Below are 19,250 nucleotides of genomic sequence, written 5' to 3'. Positions count from 1 at the left end.
GTAATTTAAGACTTGTAGTTATATAAAAGTGATGTTTTATAAACTTTGAAGGTGGACCACATCGACTTTGGGCCCCTGAAAATGTTGAATGTGCAATAAATTCCATCTTCGTGAGGGCGCTGTTCAAATGTAAATGAGTTGTGACCCCAATTTTTGGGTATGCATTGTATTTATCCTATATATAGCATCGGTGACAACAAAAATAATTAATCTGACAAAAATGTGAATTTAGGGGGCTAAACTTGCCAGTTTACAAAACATTACATTTTTTTCTTGCATATTTAATGAGCCCGTGACACAACGCGCAATTACAGAATTTTTTATTTTTATTTTTTTGACAAAATGGGCATGCAGTTAGTGTGTATGCAAAGTTTCAGACCTCTCTTTCTTTTTTTTATAAAGAAGGCACAAACGCCCAAAGATGAAATTTATTTAAAGGGCAACTTTTGGGTCCAAATTTAGACCCCCTACTCCAACTTTAAATGGCTGCCACAGAAAATCCGTAAGAGCTACAGACCTCAAATTTGCAGGTTTTTAATATTTGTACAGGTACAACATATGACTAAAATATAAAGCAAATCTGAGGGGGTCAGGTGGGGCGCCTCCTTGATTTGATATGGAGTGACCCATATCTCCATCTTCAATCAAATCAAGAATTAGTTCAATCAACTGTGAAGAATTCCAGACCTTCAATTTGGTTAAACAAGACAGGCCCATTCATTCTTTCCCTTCCTCTACGTAATAGACTACAGAATATGAAAGAAGTTGGGAATATATTTCTTTAGTGTTTTATGGTCTGTATGGGTGAAGGAAGAGGAACGATCATATCTTATCGTGTCTGAAAACAAAGAAGACCTCACAAAACTTCATCGTCAGACCAGAAATTGGATTCAGCATAAAATCATACAGTCAGAGGCAAAAGTACTTCATTTTGATATTTTCCAGTCAGTCTGGGCCATAACAGGGAAAATTGGGCCGTATCTTTCTAGATCTTATTCAACAACAAAGGCTCAAAGGGTGAATATGTTACAATATTTAAAGTCTGGATTTAAATGTTATCTAGTTTATCATACTGTTTGATCCACATGGATTTAGCATTATTTGAGGGTGATAGTACTATCTCACTTATGATGTTATGATGACTTATGGTCACGTTCTGTCTACTTGACAATATTCCACATGTCATGAGATGATCTGAAGAGGAAAGATAACTTCACTATGAATCACAACAAATAAATAAATTCTGGTAAACTTTGGGACATGAAATTAAATAGAATTTCAAAAGTACATAACTTCTATACATGACATGCGAACCATGAATCACCACAAATTTGTAATTTTGGCTCCTAGTCGTGGGTGAACATAAGGGCACATCAATGCTGATAATATAAACTCAAATGAATCCAAGGGCACATATATGTATAGGATAGCTTTCACTGTATGGCACAACATATATTTTGGTCCTATAGCGCTATCGATGCCGGAAGAGGTACCAATGGCACTTTTTATTGTACCCTGAATATTTTAACAGTGCATTTGTTTTTTATTTTAATGAAAACCAATAACACTATGCAACTCTTAATTATTATGCTTAGTACAATTTATCATCTCCAGGGAGCGATGTTAAGAGTCATCGGTACCTAACCGGGTACCGATAGTTCTATAGGACCAAATTGAATGGGGTGCCTAAGAATAGCAACAATTAACTAAGACAGGTACAGGTGCATAAGATGCATCAGTTCTTATTAACCACTTCATTTCATCCACTCTATTAATTCATACATTTGAATTTTGATCATGTTTTCCTCCAAACCTACTCCTCCTAAGTCCTAACCCTACTCTTTACTGCTATCCTAAAACTCTAAAACATAAAAACTGGCTGGAGGGACATGCCCAATATCTAAACCAGCCACCCTAGGAAGCTTGGAGTGCACCAAGGGGCCTTAAAGACTTCTAAAGAGCTGAAATGTGTCTTAGGCTGATTTTGCATGAATTTTAAGAGAACCCAGGAGTTGAACACACCACTGGACTGTTAAACCTAGGCAGTGACAAAAATGCACCGGACATAAGGCAAATCCAAATAATTTGCGGAATTAGGGCACCATTTCCACCAGAACTATATCTGCTTCCTCAAATCAAGCAGGTTCCCTGTATATGCATACTATATGTAGAGCATACGACACACATGCAGCATACTACCCATCCCTACTTGTCAAGACATACAAATGAGGACCTTGTTCCTATCCAACTGAGGACCTTGCTCACATGATGCTAAACTCAAAACTGTGGACTATCAGAATTTTTACTATCCAACTGAGACATGACCCTACACCAGCAAACTAGTCACATTCTTAGGTATAGAGGACCATGGACATTCTTGGTTACTGGGTGTCCTCGGTTACTCTGCTATTTTCAGTCGTGCATCCTCACTTGTAGGTCTTATAAATGCACTCACCCACCTGACACCCCTCACACACACTGTATAACTTCAGGTGTGACACAATAATTTTTATTTGTCTCATCCCACCTGTGAGATGAGTAACTTCCATCTCATTATTGAGTTGCAATTCGGGAAGTTTCTCAACTATTTCACCTGTGATTTTGGTGCCCTGTATATGAGTAAACAAATATCTCAACAGTGATCTAGCAAATCTGTAGTCCCAAACTTGTGCCTATATTCACATAATGCACTTTTATCGCAGATTTTTCTTACATCCGTCCAATAAAACCAGATGATAAGTTATGTGCCTTTTTCATCAATTGTTATGTTTAAAGTCCATTGCCCCTTAGTTGCGCATAATTCCCTTTTTGGTAAATCCAATATGCCTTTGCATGTGGACCCCTGATGTCATTACGCCAATGCAAACATCATTAGGCCAAAAAAAAAATATTGTTGTGTTGCCCTCAAGTGGGAAAATTGGTTTTTTTTAAATCCCCTCAAATATTAAATAATGCTTCTTCAATTAGGGAACATTTGTCAATTTTGACTTCTGAATACCTGTTAGACATCAATTAAAGACTAGTCTTTCAATAAAATATTAATTTTAAGTGAAAAACATTGATTTTTTTGAACAAACCTGTAAAAATCATCATTCAACAAAAAAAAAACAGACCCTGATTTTTCAGGGTTTAGGGTCGGACGGTTGAGGGCAACACAACAATTTTTTTTTGCCTTACTGCGCACCTCACAGCATTGAAATACACAGTAAAAATTGGTCGCAAAACAATGTGCACATTGGTGTGAAGTCAGGTGATGACATCAGATGATGCTATGACTTATGGGATTTGCAAAAAGGTGAATTTGCCTTTGCAGTCTGGATTCAGTGGCAGGAACACTGATGTAACATACACTTCTCAAGAAGGGTAAAACACAAGTTTGCAAAAAGTGCAATACAGACAGGAGTCATATTATAACAAAAAGACTTGTTCATGTTGTAAAATCATGATATATACTGAGTTTCAAATGGATAAGGACCTGATCAAGTCAATTTGTGCTGAGACCTGATTCCAAATAGACTCTTGACATCTGAATGTCAAAAACACAGTTCTTAATGGATTCAGATTTGATCTGATTTACCGAACTCAAGCTGCAGCTACAGCACAGATCAGATTTTGTCTATAAGTGAGATCCAAATCTGACATCATCTTATGGATGGAATGATGACAACCCCAATGCATTCAGATCTGTTCTTGTTCCACTCATGCTACCATGACTGCAGCAGCAGCATCAGCATGGATCATTGGGATCCAATGAGCTGAATGCCATGTGAACTGTGACGTACAAGATACAAATCTGCCCTCAAATATAGCCCAATATCACATAAGGATGGAAAGTCAACCATGCAAATCCATGTGGAATGCTATACCCATGAAGATATCACCCTACCCTACAAAATGCACCATTAAGAACCAATGATTGCAGGTTATCATAACGGAATCTGCTTCAGTGCTTTCAACATCACTTAAGTTGTGTAGGCATAAAGTCAGCCACTTCTGATCAATATACAGGCACTTTCAAAATCTTTAAGAGTTTGCTATGCATGACGTACATGTACGCAATCATGTTGCATGCAAGTGTTGATTCAGGGAATCAGGGGTGTAGCCAGCTTTCTTGGTGGTGGGGGAAAATAAAATATTTCTTCATTTCAAGCCAAAATAATAAGGTAAATTGAAAAACCCACTTACTACCTTGGCCACTTATGAGGGATTTACGGTAATATCTTTAATATATAGTAAGACATTAATTTAATAAAATTGCTTTGTTGGCCTTCAAGCACAGTTAATTTGGCTGTTCCGAATTAGGGATGCCCAAAATCTGGTTTGAAAAAAAAAACACCTCATACGTTAAGGCTTTAATATGTTGCACATAAGGTAGTGGTAAGTCATGTCATACATTCATGATAACCAGCATGTCCGCAATCTCTGATGGCATCCACTTAACCATGCATCCAGGATGCTTAATTAACAACTGATGAGCTTGTAAGTTATTAATGAATAGTGGTTATCACACAAGATCCTGCTTTCAACACAATGAATTAAATGGGAGAGATCATGAACTCTGCCATACTTGTAGTAACATTGCCTATGGAGGACAACTTAATGTACTCCTTAAATGTTACGCCATGCATGGGAGGTACATATTCCATTATTGCATGCTTGTATGCAGTTGTGCATTACTGCATGAAATGCAATTTTTGCTGATGGTTTGCTGTGGGGTTATAATCAAGTTCAAATGAAGGCCACGCTATAATCCTTATCCAAATCTTATAGGAATCCTAATTCTTTCAAACCAAATACTCCAAAAATACCCTATAATAGTCCTGTAGTGCATTTGACTTTCTTGAGACAGTAGCAGATGTGTGTAATGCTTATGCAATCAGAGGTGTTGCATCAGAAACATGTGATGTGGACACTGCACACTACAGTTATACCAGCTTTCAAGAGGAGGAAGAGTGATTACTCCTTTGAGCTCCTCTGGATGTGATAGTGATACTGAAATCTCACCTTAATGATTTACTAGTAATTCATTGTCTTGGTCATTAATCTACAGAGATCCTCTAAAGCACTTCCTGGTGTATCCAGAAGAGCATTCCATAGCCATTCCCCTAATCAATAACAATTAATATCCTTTTGCTTTATCCAATAGCAGTCCCTGGACATCTGCTGAACTTGATATAATTAACCTTTAGAGCAGTTCTTCTGTGAACCAAACCTGCCTGGTTATCAAATTAATCAGTGACAATGTATTCAGATAATTACACCCTTGTCACTGATTAATTTAATAATCAGGCAGGTTTGGTTCACCCCCAGAAGAACTACTCTGGCAGGGCTAGAGTAATGTAAACATTGCTAATGTATGTACCTAATGCAATATGCATAATATACAGGGTGAGTCAAAAAAAGTGCAATAGAGAAAAGAATCAATTTTTATTTAAGAACAGAGTTGAAACTTTTAGGTTTTAAAACATTTTATAAATGATACATACATTAGTGACCTTGTGTGAACAAATTATGGAATTAGCATTTACCGTTTTGTTTTTATGACACATTTTATAGTGATACCCAATTTTAATGTTTGTCCAAGAGACGTCTAAAATTTGAATGTCAGCTCACTCTGTGTAAGGAAGATTTGGAACAACTGTCATTTTCTTAACCTCATTGGCATTGAAATAAAATGGAGCACCCAAAGTGTTATTGCCCTTAGTCTTGTTTAAGTAAAAAAACATTATTTGTTGTTATTTTCATTTTCCCTTTACTTTAAAGATGTTTATTCTCTATCAAAACCATACAAATTTGTAGGCGGGTTTTTCAAATGTCGAAATGAAATGCACGCAAAATTGAAGTTTAGTGAATTACAAAATATCAAGTAAGTTGGACATATTGGGATTAAAGTTGGAGTCGAGTGAGGTATGAAGGACTTAAAATAATGTTAGAAATTTTGTTTCAACAGAAAAAATTTAAATAATGCAAAAATCAACCTTACTTAAGTTAAAGTCAGTTTCAGAGCTGGTGCCTTTATCGTACATTGTGTGCTCTCATTCAAAATACATGGTATCTCGTGGACAAATAATGAAATTGGATATTGCAGCAAAAGGACTCATAAAAATTAAACGGTAGTTGTGATTCACTTCATTTTTTCACAGAAGGTGACAATTGAGTGTGGCATTTATAGAAACTTTCAATAATGGGAAAAGTTCAACTTGGTTCTTACATAAATATCGATTATTTGCTCTATTGCACTTTTTTTTACTCACCCTGTACAACTGCTTTGATTTCAATTGCTAAAATGCCAATTCAATATGACAAATGTCCTACAATACAAGGTATACTATAGGGCTAATTATTCTATGTTATAGTACATCACTTGTTTGGCTACACATAAATGCTCCACCCAGGTTTTGATCAATCTTAAAACACCTCCCTCACTCAACCATTCTGCATGCACCATTAAGATCCAATGGGCTAAATAAATAATCTCCATTCCCCATCTGTCACGTACATAATGACTAATTCTGCACCAGGGTATTTTTTCTATTAAAAAATATTTCAATAAATATTTTTGCTCTGCCTGGTGTAGCAATGATAGGGAACGATCTAAATCTAGCAGCCAGGTCCAGCAGGAAATGTCACTATGTTTAAAACCAATGTCATTGCTTTCAGATGAGTACCACAGGAATGAGCCTGGTCACAAATTTCCTCCCGTTTCAAAACATGTTTCCTATGGTTACCAAGTGAGCGTACTTCAAGACTATTTTTGGTCCAAGTCTGGTTTACATAGGACCCGGTATTCTTTATTTGATGCTAGCTCAGTAACCGTTTGAAAATAGACAGGTATTTGGAATTGATTCAAGATAATGGATTAATCATGATTGGGTTATTATGATTATGATATAGATACATGATTGTGAAATTTGAGAATATGTACTTAACCGTTTGATAAAGAGTCATCATAGTTGAATGTCAGGTTAACAGTAGCAATAAATTTAATACTTTCTGCCTCCTTCACTTAATAGTATAGTATACTTTATAGTATATTACACACAGACACCAAGTCAGTGAGAGTCACAGACTGTGGCTAGGTTACGGCTCAGAAGAAAGTGCATTCTTGTTCAGAACTAATGGTTTAACTCGTAAGCACAAATTTAAAGCCATAATATTTGATTTCAGTCCAAGGAATAAAGGACAGGCATGCCATATGAGCAGCACACTCTCCTTGATGTGTGTACTGACTAACTCTAGGTCATGTGATACAAAGGCTGTGATTCCAAGATTAGACAAACTCAATCTATTCTAATGGTTCAAATACCCTTTTCACCATGTTCACACTTTGCTTTAAAATAAAAAGCAATTTCATTCAAAGTTGCTAGATGATGCCACAAACATTGAATTTGACAGAGACCTTCATCTTCAGATATATATTTTTCAACATCAGACAGACTGATATCAAGCAGCAAATGAATTCCACACCTGCCAGCATGATGTCATACATGTAGCTTGCACTGCATAGGCAGGTACAATTATAAAGGCAGGGAAGAGTTTACCCTCTCCAGATGAACTAGACTACTCCATAGTCCATACTTTCCAGCATGACGTCATAGCTTAATTTGCACTGCACAGGCCGGGTGCAAAATAAGTAGGGGCGGGGAAAGTTTACCTGCCCCTGAACTTCACTACTCCATAGTGTTTCATATTTTTACTTCACCACAGACAGGTGAGTGTTTTTTTAAGCTGTGTGAATCAGAAAACTGTCTAATCACAGCTGCACCTGGTTTTAAACAAAGACCTTTGAAGCATCACTACTTTGACTAAAATAGTTCTTGTATGGTCTATGGTTTGACCTATTGATAATCCTGGCATGACATTGACACGCATGATGCAATTATGTCCTGGCATGACATTGACACACATGATGCAAGTATATGCCCAACATGACATTGACACACATGATGCAAGTATGCCCTGACATGACATTGACACACATGATGCAAGTATGCCCCTCCATGACACATTACATCATGACAGAACTGGATCAGATCTTAACCATCTCTGAACAATGGCAATGTCTTGCATGTTACCAAAATGGTCAGTGACTTTGAACCACATCCATTTTAAACGATAACTGAACTCAAATTCAACTTTGAAGTGGTAGCTCTAACTATTTTTATGCACTTTGCAAAATCCTATCAGAACATATTAAGATGAATTTATGTTCATCCAAAATAGCATATTCATTGCCAAGTTACTGACACTTTACATTGGGCTATTCCAGTTGAAATCCACACTACTCCTATGGAAGATTTTGGAAATATCTTCCACAGGGGGAGTATGTTTTTCAAATGTAATTGGTCAGGGTTAATCATTTTGAAACCAATACTACCCCTATATTATGGCTTTACCTATCTTCCACAACTGGAGTGAGTATTAGAAATGGAAGTTATCCAATTGTCTATTCTATTCAAAATTAATACTCCCTCTGTGGCAGACTTGAGCTAAATCTTCCACTGAGGTAGTGTGGATTTTAAATGGAATAGCCCACTCAGTAGACGTCAGAACATCACCTGAAGCATTCTCTATTTGTGACAGTTCCATGATGAAATAACGAGGTTTTCCAAACTGTGAAAGTTTTTTACAACAAATATTACAAACACTCAGATAAACTTTTTCAATGATACGATCAAATTCAATTTGGATATTGAACAGTAGATTGATGATATTAAGAATCACTTGACTCATTATTCACTACATAATTTGTGGCGATATGACCCAACTCTGCCCAATTATAGCTAGTTAGGAGGCAATTAATTACTGAATCATTCTGGACCAAGGTGATAAGTCTAACTGTCAAATCAAGGTAGAGTTGAAAACCACACCACAAGTTTAATCAGAGCTTTAGTGTGATTATTTTAGTGCTATTTTATCCTTGGTTGTTACATCAGTACATCAGTTTGGGTTATTAATATTTAAGTATTTCATAAAATATTTTAGAACTGATTAGTAGTCCTAAAAAGGTGTGTATTGCCCTATGTTAGGGACAGTTGATCGGTAATTATTTTTTGCTGTATACACACAATGTTAAGTTCACCATAAAATATGATGACAAACAATGATTTGTAAGAGTTGTCAGGCTTCTTTTTTAACAATTGTGCGGTAATTGCCAACTAGGTAAAATACCCTTTCAAACATTTTATCAGACAACAATGCAAATTTGATAACCTTCCCAAAATCAACATCAGCAACTGAGAATGATAAAGCTGCCTTTCAAGGTTCCAGGAGAAGATCAAGTCACATCTTTAATGTGGGTTTTATTTGTCATTCCTGATTATCACATGATGTGTATTAACCCTAACTGCATTTGAAAAATCAATGCAAAAACTGGTTTTTAGGACTCATCCTAACTGCTTTTGAGGACAGATGTGCTTGGAAGAAGAGAGGAAGATGAAGAGGAAAGACGATGTGGTCCTTTCTGACCAGTTTGAATACCCTGCCGGGGGAGTGCCTGTGGTATTAAGCCACAGGTGGTGACCTGGCCGGCCAACCTTTCCGTGCCTATATGTTGGATTCTTGCACAATCACACCCATTGTCATGCGCTGCATGCTAGGGGCTTTGTGCTGTAGTATATTTTTTTGTGCTGTAGTATTTTGTAGTATCCAGGGTGGTTAGGGTTAAGCAGAAAACAATGAATGAGGTGCTTACCTGCATGATGGCTTTTCTAATTTAACCAGCCATGTACACTTTCCTCCATTTAAACAGTAATATTTGTATTCATTCGGACATATTCCAAAATGTGAGGAGTCTTTTGGTACATCTGTTATCGGTCCACCGGATACTCCCGGAATAGATTCCCTAATCCACTAGTATCAAATCCGCTATTTCCATTTTGGTTTGTATTTCCATTAGTTCCATTTCCGCCTTTACCGTTTCCACCTCTACTAATGGAACTACCATTTTTTCCACTGGTACTGCCATTTTTCCCAGTGGTACTGCCATTTTTCCCACCACTGCCACCATTTGTTCCATTGTTGATATTAATCTTTTCATTTTTCGGTGTACCTACATTAGTCTTTCCACCATTGTTATTGCTATTAGTTCCCCTGCCACTCCCATTGGATGTATTTGTTCCAGCAGACCCACCATTTGGTCTACGACCTTTCGGTGGTAACGTTGTCGATATCCGCGGTGCAATAGTTGTGCTACGACGTGGCGTGTGTGCTCCAAATCCTTGATAGATACTTTTCTTTGACATGGTTGATTCAAAGCCACTATCTGTGGCTGTAGCACTAATAGAAGTAGATTGCTCCTTGGCACTTGCTTGGGGTTTATCAGACGGTAAAGTTGTCGCATAAACTGGCTCAAATGTCACTCGTGGTGCTGCTATCAATTGCGATCTGGGTGTTGTAGGAGCTGTAACAATAGAAACAAAAACAGAAGTCAGCAATAATCACAAATACAAACTTTGTTTTTATCAATAATTTTCAAGAAACTTATTTCACTTATTCATCATCCATTATATCGAAATCTGAAACTATCCAACTAACATCATTGTGATAATGTGATGTAATCTCAGGCTAGTAGTTGTCCATTCATCAGGAAACTAAGACTCCCAGGTATTACACACTATCCCTTAGCAAGCTATCCAAACTCTGACTGTCCTGATGATGACAAACATTCAGCAGCGACTGTACCAGCTGACTGTTCTAACCAACTGGGGCAGTATCCTGGGTATGCATGTAGCTCAGTGAAGTGACGTTGTCATGATGTGGCAACCTCCCTGCCTATACAGCGAATCGGGCAGGCAGGAAGAAGTTAGTGTAAGCTATGTTGCTGTGATTAGCCACAACAAATCAGCAGTTGCGACAGGTGTAATAGAGGTTGCAAACATCACTACTAATTTACTATCATGTTAGACATAGAATGGCCTCCACCAATAATTTACTATTATGTTAAACATAGAATGGCCTCGGCTGGGTCCTGAAGATCCATCATTTCTAGGGAGTTTTTTTTGGCTTCCTCTACATAGTGATGAAAGTGAGTTTCTAGTAGTCAGAATCATGATGAAAGTGAGTTTCTAGTAGTCAGAATCATGCACCTACAATCCCGGAAAAAATGTGTTCGAACACCCACTGTAATTCCCATGTTCTTCTTAGCATAGTGCGCACGCTATATGAGTCACTGAAAAATAAGAATTATAATAGTGTTGTCTGAACGTTCATCTTAAGCATGCCCCTCCCTTTCCCCACCAAACAATGTTGGGAGAAGATATGGCGACGATGAGCATATTGGGCATGCCAACATTGTACGGGGGGTAGAAGGGGGGACTATTTCCAATAAGGCCTTTAAAGTGTTCGAACAATATTTTCTGAGATTGTAGTCTTTAAATGCACTGTATACACCTGCCCATAATATATTGTGTCAAAGTGTTGCATCACAACATTTAAGAAGACACAGATCACATTCTTCTGGTAAAACATTATGATAAGCAGTCATGACCTTAATTGACCTTACTCATATTATATGAGCAAGGTCAATTAAGGTCAAGACTGCTTATCATAATGTCTTACAAATGTTATAAGTGTGTATTGTGAGGAACTATACCTCACAATCCTCACTGGTAACATTTGTGCATATCACATTTTTCTACAGAATCCTGCGAAAATGGTACTGTATGCTTTACCCTATAGTAACTCCAAAGCACATTTACAAACATTACATTAACTTGGCAATAGTGGCATAGCCCAAGCCTTTCAGAGAGTGGGTGGGCAAAGGGGTGTAGGTGCAAAATTGATGAAAATTGTCAAAATGGGCTAAACTTAAGCACAAAAAGGTCTAAATCTCAAATATCAGACTGGCCAGCATCCTAAAGGGGGAAAGAAGGGCCAGACTTCTCATAGGCAGGAAGCTGCCCCTTCTTGGCAAACTGCTTTGTTTGAGACTCCTGCACCAAAGGTTTCACACACACCCACACCAACATGCATATTCCTACCACAAAAGTTGAATGTCTGTCCTGGATCAGGTGCCTGGGTAGTAACATGCAATTTTTCTGCTTATCATGATGTAGATTACTTGGTGAGATTAGAGGTATTAAGCTAAAATGTCTGGAAAATGTAAGTTTTTATGATTTTGGATCAGCATACTTTTATTCTTGCAAAGTTCAAACCAAGAACAACCTTTTGGATGTCCTTCCAGTCCTTGAGTTGTGCACTTCATAATTGTGAGCAAGTCACGATCACAGGAAATCGTGATCTGAGAAATTGGGCCCTTTCTACAACCTAGCTGAACAAAATTGAATTCTTTGCAATCCCTGTATGTCCATCACCCAGTGAGATTTCTCCAGATAACCAGATAAGTATAAATCTGTGATTTTCATTTCATCAACCTGTCCTGATTCCTGAAACAAGAGGGTCAGGGCCAAATCCTGCATGGATAATGATCAGAGGATGTTTTAAGCACTTATAGTACCTATACTTAGGATGAAATGCCATGGCCAGTTATGGCCGTTTTCAATAGGATGATTGATGCTGGCTGAAAATTTGTAAGGCTATCCTCTCTTGAGCGAATCTCACAACATTGCTTTAACATAGGCCTCAATGAAGAGAAATGGGGGTTAATTAACTCTAATGCTAACCAGTGGTTTTCGGCTATCGGAAAGGAAAGAAGGAACAAAAAAAACGGAGATGTACAAAGAAGTTGTTTGTTTCCCTCAGGATTTGAACCCCAGACCCCAAATGCTAAGCACTCAATCAGCCACTGGTAGCCAATGGTGTTTCATTGGCTCGGCCAATGAAACCATTCATGACGGGGTGATTGCAGTGACGGCGCCACAGGGGGAGGCATGGGGGGAAAATGCCCCCCCCAGTCAGCAATCTTGCCCCCCCCTGTTGCCCCCCAGAAAAAATTGGTTGATTTTGCCCCCTGAAATTCACTTTGCCCCCTAATGCCCCTCCCCGAAAAAAAATTCCTGGCGCCGCCACTGGGTGATTGTGTCATTGCATCACCTGGGATGCATGCATGGGCAGTTGTCTCATGATGCTGTTGCATTTTGTTGGATCAAGGAAGGTTAGGGTTATAAGCTTTCCAACCTATTATGAACTTTGTGTCCAGGGTTCTTGGTGCCTCAGATGTTTGGGTCACCTTTTACTTTAAGGTATGATGCTGGTTTCATCTTCATGAGTAACTCATTATCATATCATCCATGATGATTAGGCATTTTTGTCCTCAGAGTCTTAAGCAATGACCGATTCACTAGGGGTCATCACCAGAGCCCCCTTATCTTAATTCCCTACATTGTTTAAGGCAACCATCAGGTGTATAACAAGACAATTGAAAGCACCTGTGACCCACCAGGCATATCAAGGTACTTGGGTACTGATTGATCCAGACGACTGTGTCCATATTAATAGCTAACAATTATGACTTGAAATTGAACAATTTCCTTCTCAGGGAAAGTGATTTGAGGGGTATCCCTTTAAGTGCGCTTTGCTGAGTGTTGTGGTCAGTATGGACTGGTTATTAGTATGAGTGTATAATATGATTTCCTGTGTTTAACATTGATCCTGAACTACCTGGCTTTATTTTTTACAGTTACTATTATAGTAAATGGTAATAAAGGGGAACAATTAAAAACTGGCCACTGGCTCAATTATCCCTACTTCCTATGGGTAACTCATTAGGTCCCTTCACAATTGATTTTGAGTTTACTGTTTACCTCCCACGTCCAAAATTGAGAATTGCAAAATATTTAATTATTTGATTTTTATTTGACATTTTCTCTGTTAAATGACATTTTATTAACATTAATTTGCTATGATGCTGAACAAACAAAGAATACCCCCGCAATATTATCAATGTATTTGCAATATCAGCGCGGCGCCTGACTTATGTGCGGGCGCCGAGCTGCCACCGTAGCGTGGTGGCTCGGCGTTGTGTTCAGAAATTGCTGCAAATCGGCGACTTTAAGGTATAAATATGTAAAAAAATCTCTGGGGTCTGCCCCCTTATACCCCTGCATATTTTAGGTTTTTACAAACTAAAACTTTACACAATAATAGTGACAAAACGGTCCACCAAATGGCTTCAATTGGGTCTTCATTTTCCAAAAGTTTCTCACTCCTGAGGGGGCACATCCACCCTCAGACATCCCCTTCGCGGCCATTTTTTACATTTTATAATTTTTTCTCAAATTAGGCGTCCCCCCTGGTTCCGCCCCTGAGCATAACATGATTGTTCATCAGTGGGCTAGTATGACCCATGAACAGGTTGTAAAAATTTTTACCAGGTAAATACATAAAATCCATAAGAATAACAAATACAACAAATAAATCTTTAAATAATATGTAATGGCTTCTAAAGATGAATTTTTACAACGATGACAAATTCCAGGTATAGCTATTTTAAGAATCTCAATTTATTTATAGCCCCATATTTATGATTTCCATTTCATCCCAACATGATGAACTCATTTTTGTTTTAATGCCTAGCACACCTGTAAATATTAATCCCACATTATTGTCAGTCTGTACTATACATGTGTCTGGGTGAAAAATAGATTGTCTCACATGAGGACATAGGCTATATCCTCTTAGCCAATCACAGTAAAGAATAGTCACAAGTGAGGATTTGATTTGACATTGTATATGTAGCATAAAAATTGTGTCAATATTATTATTTTTTCTTCAAAATTGAAATTGAAATTTACATAACAAAATAGTAAAACTTTTTGAGATGTGCATGTTTAAATTAGAGTCCGAAGTTTACCGTTTTCTAAAATCCATTTTCCGTGTTGTAATCCGTGTTGTAAAATTTGTAAATCTGTGTCATGAATAAAGCTTAAAAATGTATAAACCATGATATTAATGTCACAAGAAAGTGTTCAATATCGCGATCAATATGCTCTGATTGGAATATTCTCACGATAATAGGCTATTACGATGTTTGGAGGAATATAGGGGGTCCATGCCTTGGTAATATACCTTTATTTTGGTATTATTAAACAATATTTTTATCATAAAAATTGACATACACAACTCATGATTGTTTTTAACATTTTTTTCTCTCATCTTTTAACAATTTTTGTCACTTCATACAAAAATGTCATTTTCTGTGTTGTACCTCCGATTCCGTGATTTTCTTCCCTCTTCCGTAAAACTTCTGACTCTAGTTTATACACATGCTGATTTTCTCATTTCTTTTCTATACATTGCCTCATTTCTCACCGGCGGAAGTACTAATCATCATTGGTCAAAAGTTTCATTCTGAATCACAATGATCACTTATCAATTGAACTTGAAAAACTCATGGTGCTAATTTTGACAAGAAGTCAGACATTTATGTATTGAATTTATGTACCTAAGCTGACAATTCTTTTTCCATTAATTGACTTATTTCTCACAGAAAGAATAAACTTGGGATTTCTAATATTCACACAATAAATCAAGTGTAAATCATTGGTCAAAAGTTTCACCCTGAATCACAATGATCACTAATATTAAATTGAACTTGAAAGCTAAGGGTGCTAATTTTGACAAGATAAAAGTCAGCCCATTTATGTATAAGACAGCTGCCAGGAAAAATGCAATATGATTGAGGACTGGGGAGGTTGATCTGTCAACAACGCAAACAAACACTGGATTCACTGTATGCTATGTACAAGCAAAGTATACTTTGAGTAATGTGAAGAGAAGAAATCTATTGCGTACATATTCATAAACCACTTCTAATGATAATGCTTAAAATAAATGATCATGTTTTCATATCATCAATCAATTTGCGTAATTGTTGTGATATTGTCAGACAATTTTAATCCTCTGGTATGATTTGTCGTCACCCAATATGTATAGATACCAGCTATAATTATTATGTGGTTTGGGTGTAGCTCTCAAAATTATGAGTAATGGGAAAAGAATATTTTGAGAATTATGGAAAGGACACCTGTGCTATGATCACTGATGCATCATGGGTAATAGCATTCTTAGTGGACTTGAACTTTCTCAGTCCCCATTTAGCATAGATATCTATCTAATTTTGGCAGCTCTACATCATGTTGTATTAATCAAATGTAAAATAAAGCAAACATCATTTCAATTGCCAATTATGACTATGGGGGTTTTAAACTATTTATGGCCAAACTTGTATTTGCAGATGATCTTATTAATACCCTCCTTGATTGGTTCAAAATTTAACACAATATTCATTTTGTCCAATCGGCAGGTAGTTCTCATATGGTTATAGCGCTGAGGAAAGCCCAAGAAAGTATTTTTGATACAGCACAATCAGTCAAAAACTATAAGTCCTACATTTAGAGGAACAAACAGGCCAATCCTATTCTTAGTTATCAATTGATGCTGTTAAATTTTTATATCAAATGCTAGTTTTGTTTGACCACAAATAAAAAGATTATTTGTTTGAAAATGATGACAACTGGTAATTGATATCAATTAGAGACATTTCCATGAGCACATTAAGAAGTTAGATCATAGCAGATGAGTGTACAAATTGACATTGGGTGTTGATCTATTCCCCAATCCATTTCACAGTCAAACTAATTCCTAGATTTCTACAAGTGTGAAATAAGTAGCAGTCACACATACATACCTAGCAAATTCACAAGATATAAGAAAAAGGTGCATGAATCGTTAGTCGTTAGTGAGATTATTCTCATTGTTTGATTTTATCAAAATGTAAGGTGTTAATATATTTTGGCTATGGGCCACTTTTCATGGTTTGATTACACCAACAGACTTTTTGTTCTTTTGTTCTTTTCATGTCAAACATATCTAGGCATTAGCTGCTAAAATCAGGGAGATAGCACTGATGAAACTATAGCCAGGCCCCTGATGAAGGGGGTTGCCATAGATAGCAGGTGGGACCTTTTCTTACAGGACAGTTAAGTGTAGCTAACAATTGGACGTATTACCATCAGAACTGACTGTAACAAGGTCTTTTATCATGGTTCATTTGCCCCGACTTTAATAGATGAGCCATTGCGTGTGCAGATTTGAATTGTTTTGATGCTGCGGGATTTAAACCCCGGGGGGGGCACTCACATTCCCCAGCTATACGGGTATGTGCCGCGGCGACGACCCCTTTTTCAGAGCCGCTAGCCGTTCCTTAGACCCACTAAATTCATTGATTGCCGCTCTTGAAGCCCAAAAAATTTTCTAGCCGTTCCATAGACTCTCAGATCACCGATCTCCGCTCTCATTGGCATTTTGATTGGCGTGTTTTCTGTCCTACTATTTCGCTACCAAAAAGCTTCAAAGGGAATTTTCCATCGATTTCTTCCCCATTGAAACACATTGTATATAGGAATAAGGTGGATTTTGGGCGGGATGTTGGGCTCCTTGTACTTTGTAGTAGTGGCAACACTGGTTGGTTGATTGTAAACAGTGATTGCAGCACTGCCGGCGGCGAAGTGCCGAGGCCTTCAGCTGATAAACACTTTGCTGGAAATAAATGATTTTGAAATCTCTTTTGGGAATAAAATTGCCAAATATAAGGAAAAGTATCTCAAATAATTATGTACACGTCCTTGCAGCTGGCCATAACAGTGAATTAAAAGGTAATTTACGATCTACTGGTTCAGTGCCAATAGTGGAATGGTTGTCAAATTCTGCATACTTCACTCAATCGTCTCATGTATGCATGACATTTTAATGTAGCCTAAATGTTTTTCTTTTAGTTACGGCACTGAAAAAATATTTTTGTGGGTTTGTGTTTATGGTGGGCTTTTAAATGCTGCTCGCTGCTGCTATAATTATCAGTAGGCTATAGGTAGGTCTGCAGGGTCTAGTAGGCCCTAATTTTGATCAGAATGCTGTTTTGCTTTGCTGAGATTTCCATATCGTAGGCCACCCCATCAGACCAATTTTACAGAAATCGATTCCTTTAAAAATCTGTGGCAAAAAGCGTGCTTGAAATTGAGCCCTGGTTTGGCCTGCATTGTTTAGTTCCGCGACCCCATTTTCAGATTTTGGCGGCTAATCAGTTCCCAAGACCCCCCTTTTTGGCTGGTTAATTAGTTCCCAAGACCCCCCTTTTTTTTTTTTTTTTCAGTTCCCTAGACCCCCTTTTTTTTGCCGGCCGATCAGTTCCTTAGACCTCGAGTTCGAAACTGGCGGTGGCACACCCCTACCAAAAAAAAATTCGAGTGCCCCCCCCGGGATTTAAACCAGAGATCTCTCACACCAAAGACAAAGACCTTAACCAGTGGGACGCTGCTCCCTATTTGAAATTTTCCGGAATTGAAATTTTGTGTAAGAAATGACAGTTGATAGTTGTTACATAAACTAAGACTAATATTTGACAAATCCCAGAATGATGGCTAACAGGATGGGTCACACACATTTCATAATGCACAACATCTGTACAACTTTTCATATTTTTATATTACTAACATAATAGATGCCATATTTGTTCCTGACTTGTGCCAATCCTCAGGAAACTTTGACAGATATTTGGATTTAACATCCACTTATAATGTCTGTTATTAATTCAAAGTTAGGTCATCTCCTCCTACCCATGAGAACTAACAGATTTCACAATTTGAAGGAGGAGAGTATTTGTTTTAAAAAGTCGATTAAGACCTATCTTTTTCCATGATATGTTTCCGTTGATTTCCTTAGTTGACCTGTTATTTTATGCCTTGTATTATGTAAATTTAAGGTTTGTACTCTATAACATTATTTATTTATTTAAGGCTTTTGTTTGTGTACTTTAAGATGTTTTTATTTTTACTTTGTAAGCGCTACGAGCTTGTCATAAGGAACAGCGCACCAAAAGTTTTCTGTTATGTTATGTTATGTTATGTTATGTGTATGGTCGAACAGCCAACATTTTCATAAGTCAGCATGGTAAGAAAACTGCAGGAGGAATCAAAATAACATTGACAAAATACCTTTTGAGAAGTTATCTTCCTCTAGATGTTTACCAAACTAAATCAGTGAGGGTCGCAAAAGCTATACACAAAAAAAAACAATTATGAAATTCACATAACATTTGACATTTTTGTGCAAAAGTATAGACATCATATTCTTGGTTTGTTATGAACCAAAACGGAGAGGGGTAAAAGTTGAATACAGAATTTTTGGTACACTATCCCCATTCATGTGTCTGCACCCAAGGGGTCTGTGGTTCAAAACTTCTCTTCCTCTTTGTTTCTCCCTTCCTTCTTTTCTTTCCCCTCGCCAAAAAGTACCTGGGGCATTTGGGTTAAGAAGAGGTAAACGATTCGGTTAAATCCAAATCTTCACGATCC

At 37.4% G+C, this 19,250-nt stretch overlaps 1 protein-coding gene across 1 annotated transcript in view; it reads right to left on the bottom strand.

The window, feature by feature from the left end:
* The window catches only part of LOC140158423 (low-density lipoprotein receptor-related protein 6-like), a 162,208-nt gene that overhangs the window by 26,927 nt on the left and 116,031 nt on the right, over positions 1–19,250 (bottom strand). The window contains 2 exon segments of the mRNA XM_072181513.1: positions 9,695–9,814; positions 9,817–10,402. Coding sequence (XP_072037614.1) covers positions 9,695–9,814; positions 9,817–10,402 — 706 coding nt within the window.

The sequence above is a fragment of the Amphiura filiformis genome, chromosome 8, assembly GCF_039555335.1.
Source record: "Amphiura filiformis chromosome 8, Afil_fr2py, whole genome shotgun sequence".
Lineage (NCBI taxonomy): Eukaryota > Metazoa > Echinodermata > Ophiuroidea > Amphilepidida > Amphiuridae > Amphiura > Amphiura filiformis.
Note: the sequence above shows the minus strand (reverse complement) of the source record. Positions and strands in the feature narration are given on the sequence as shown.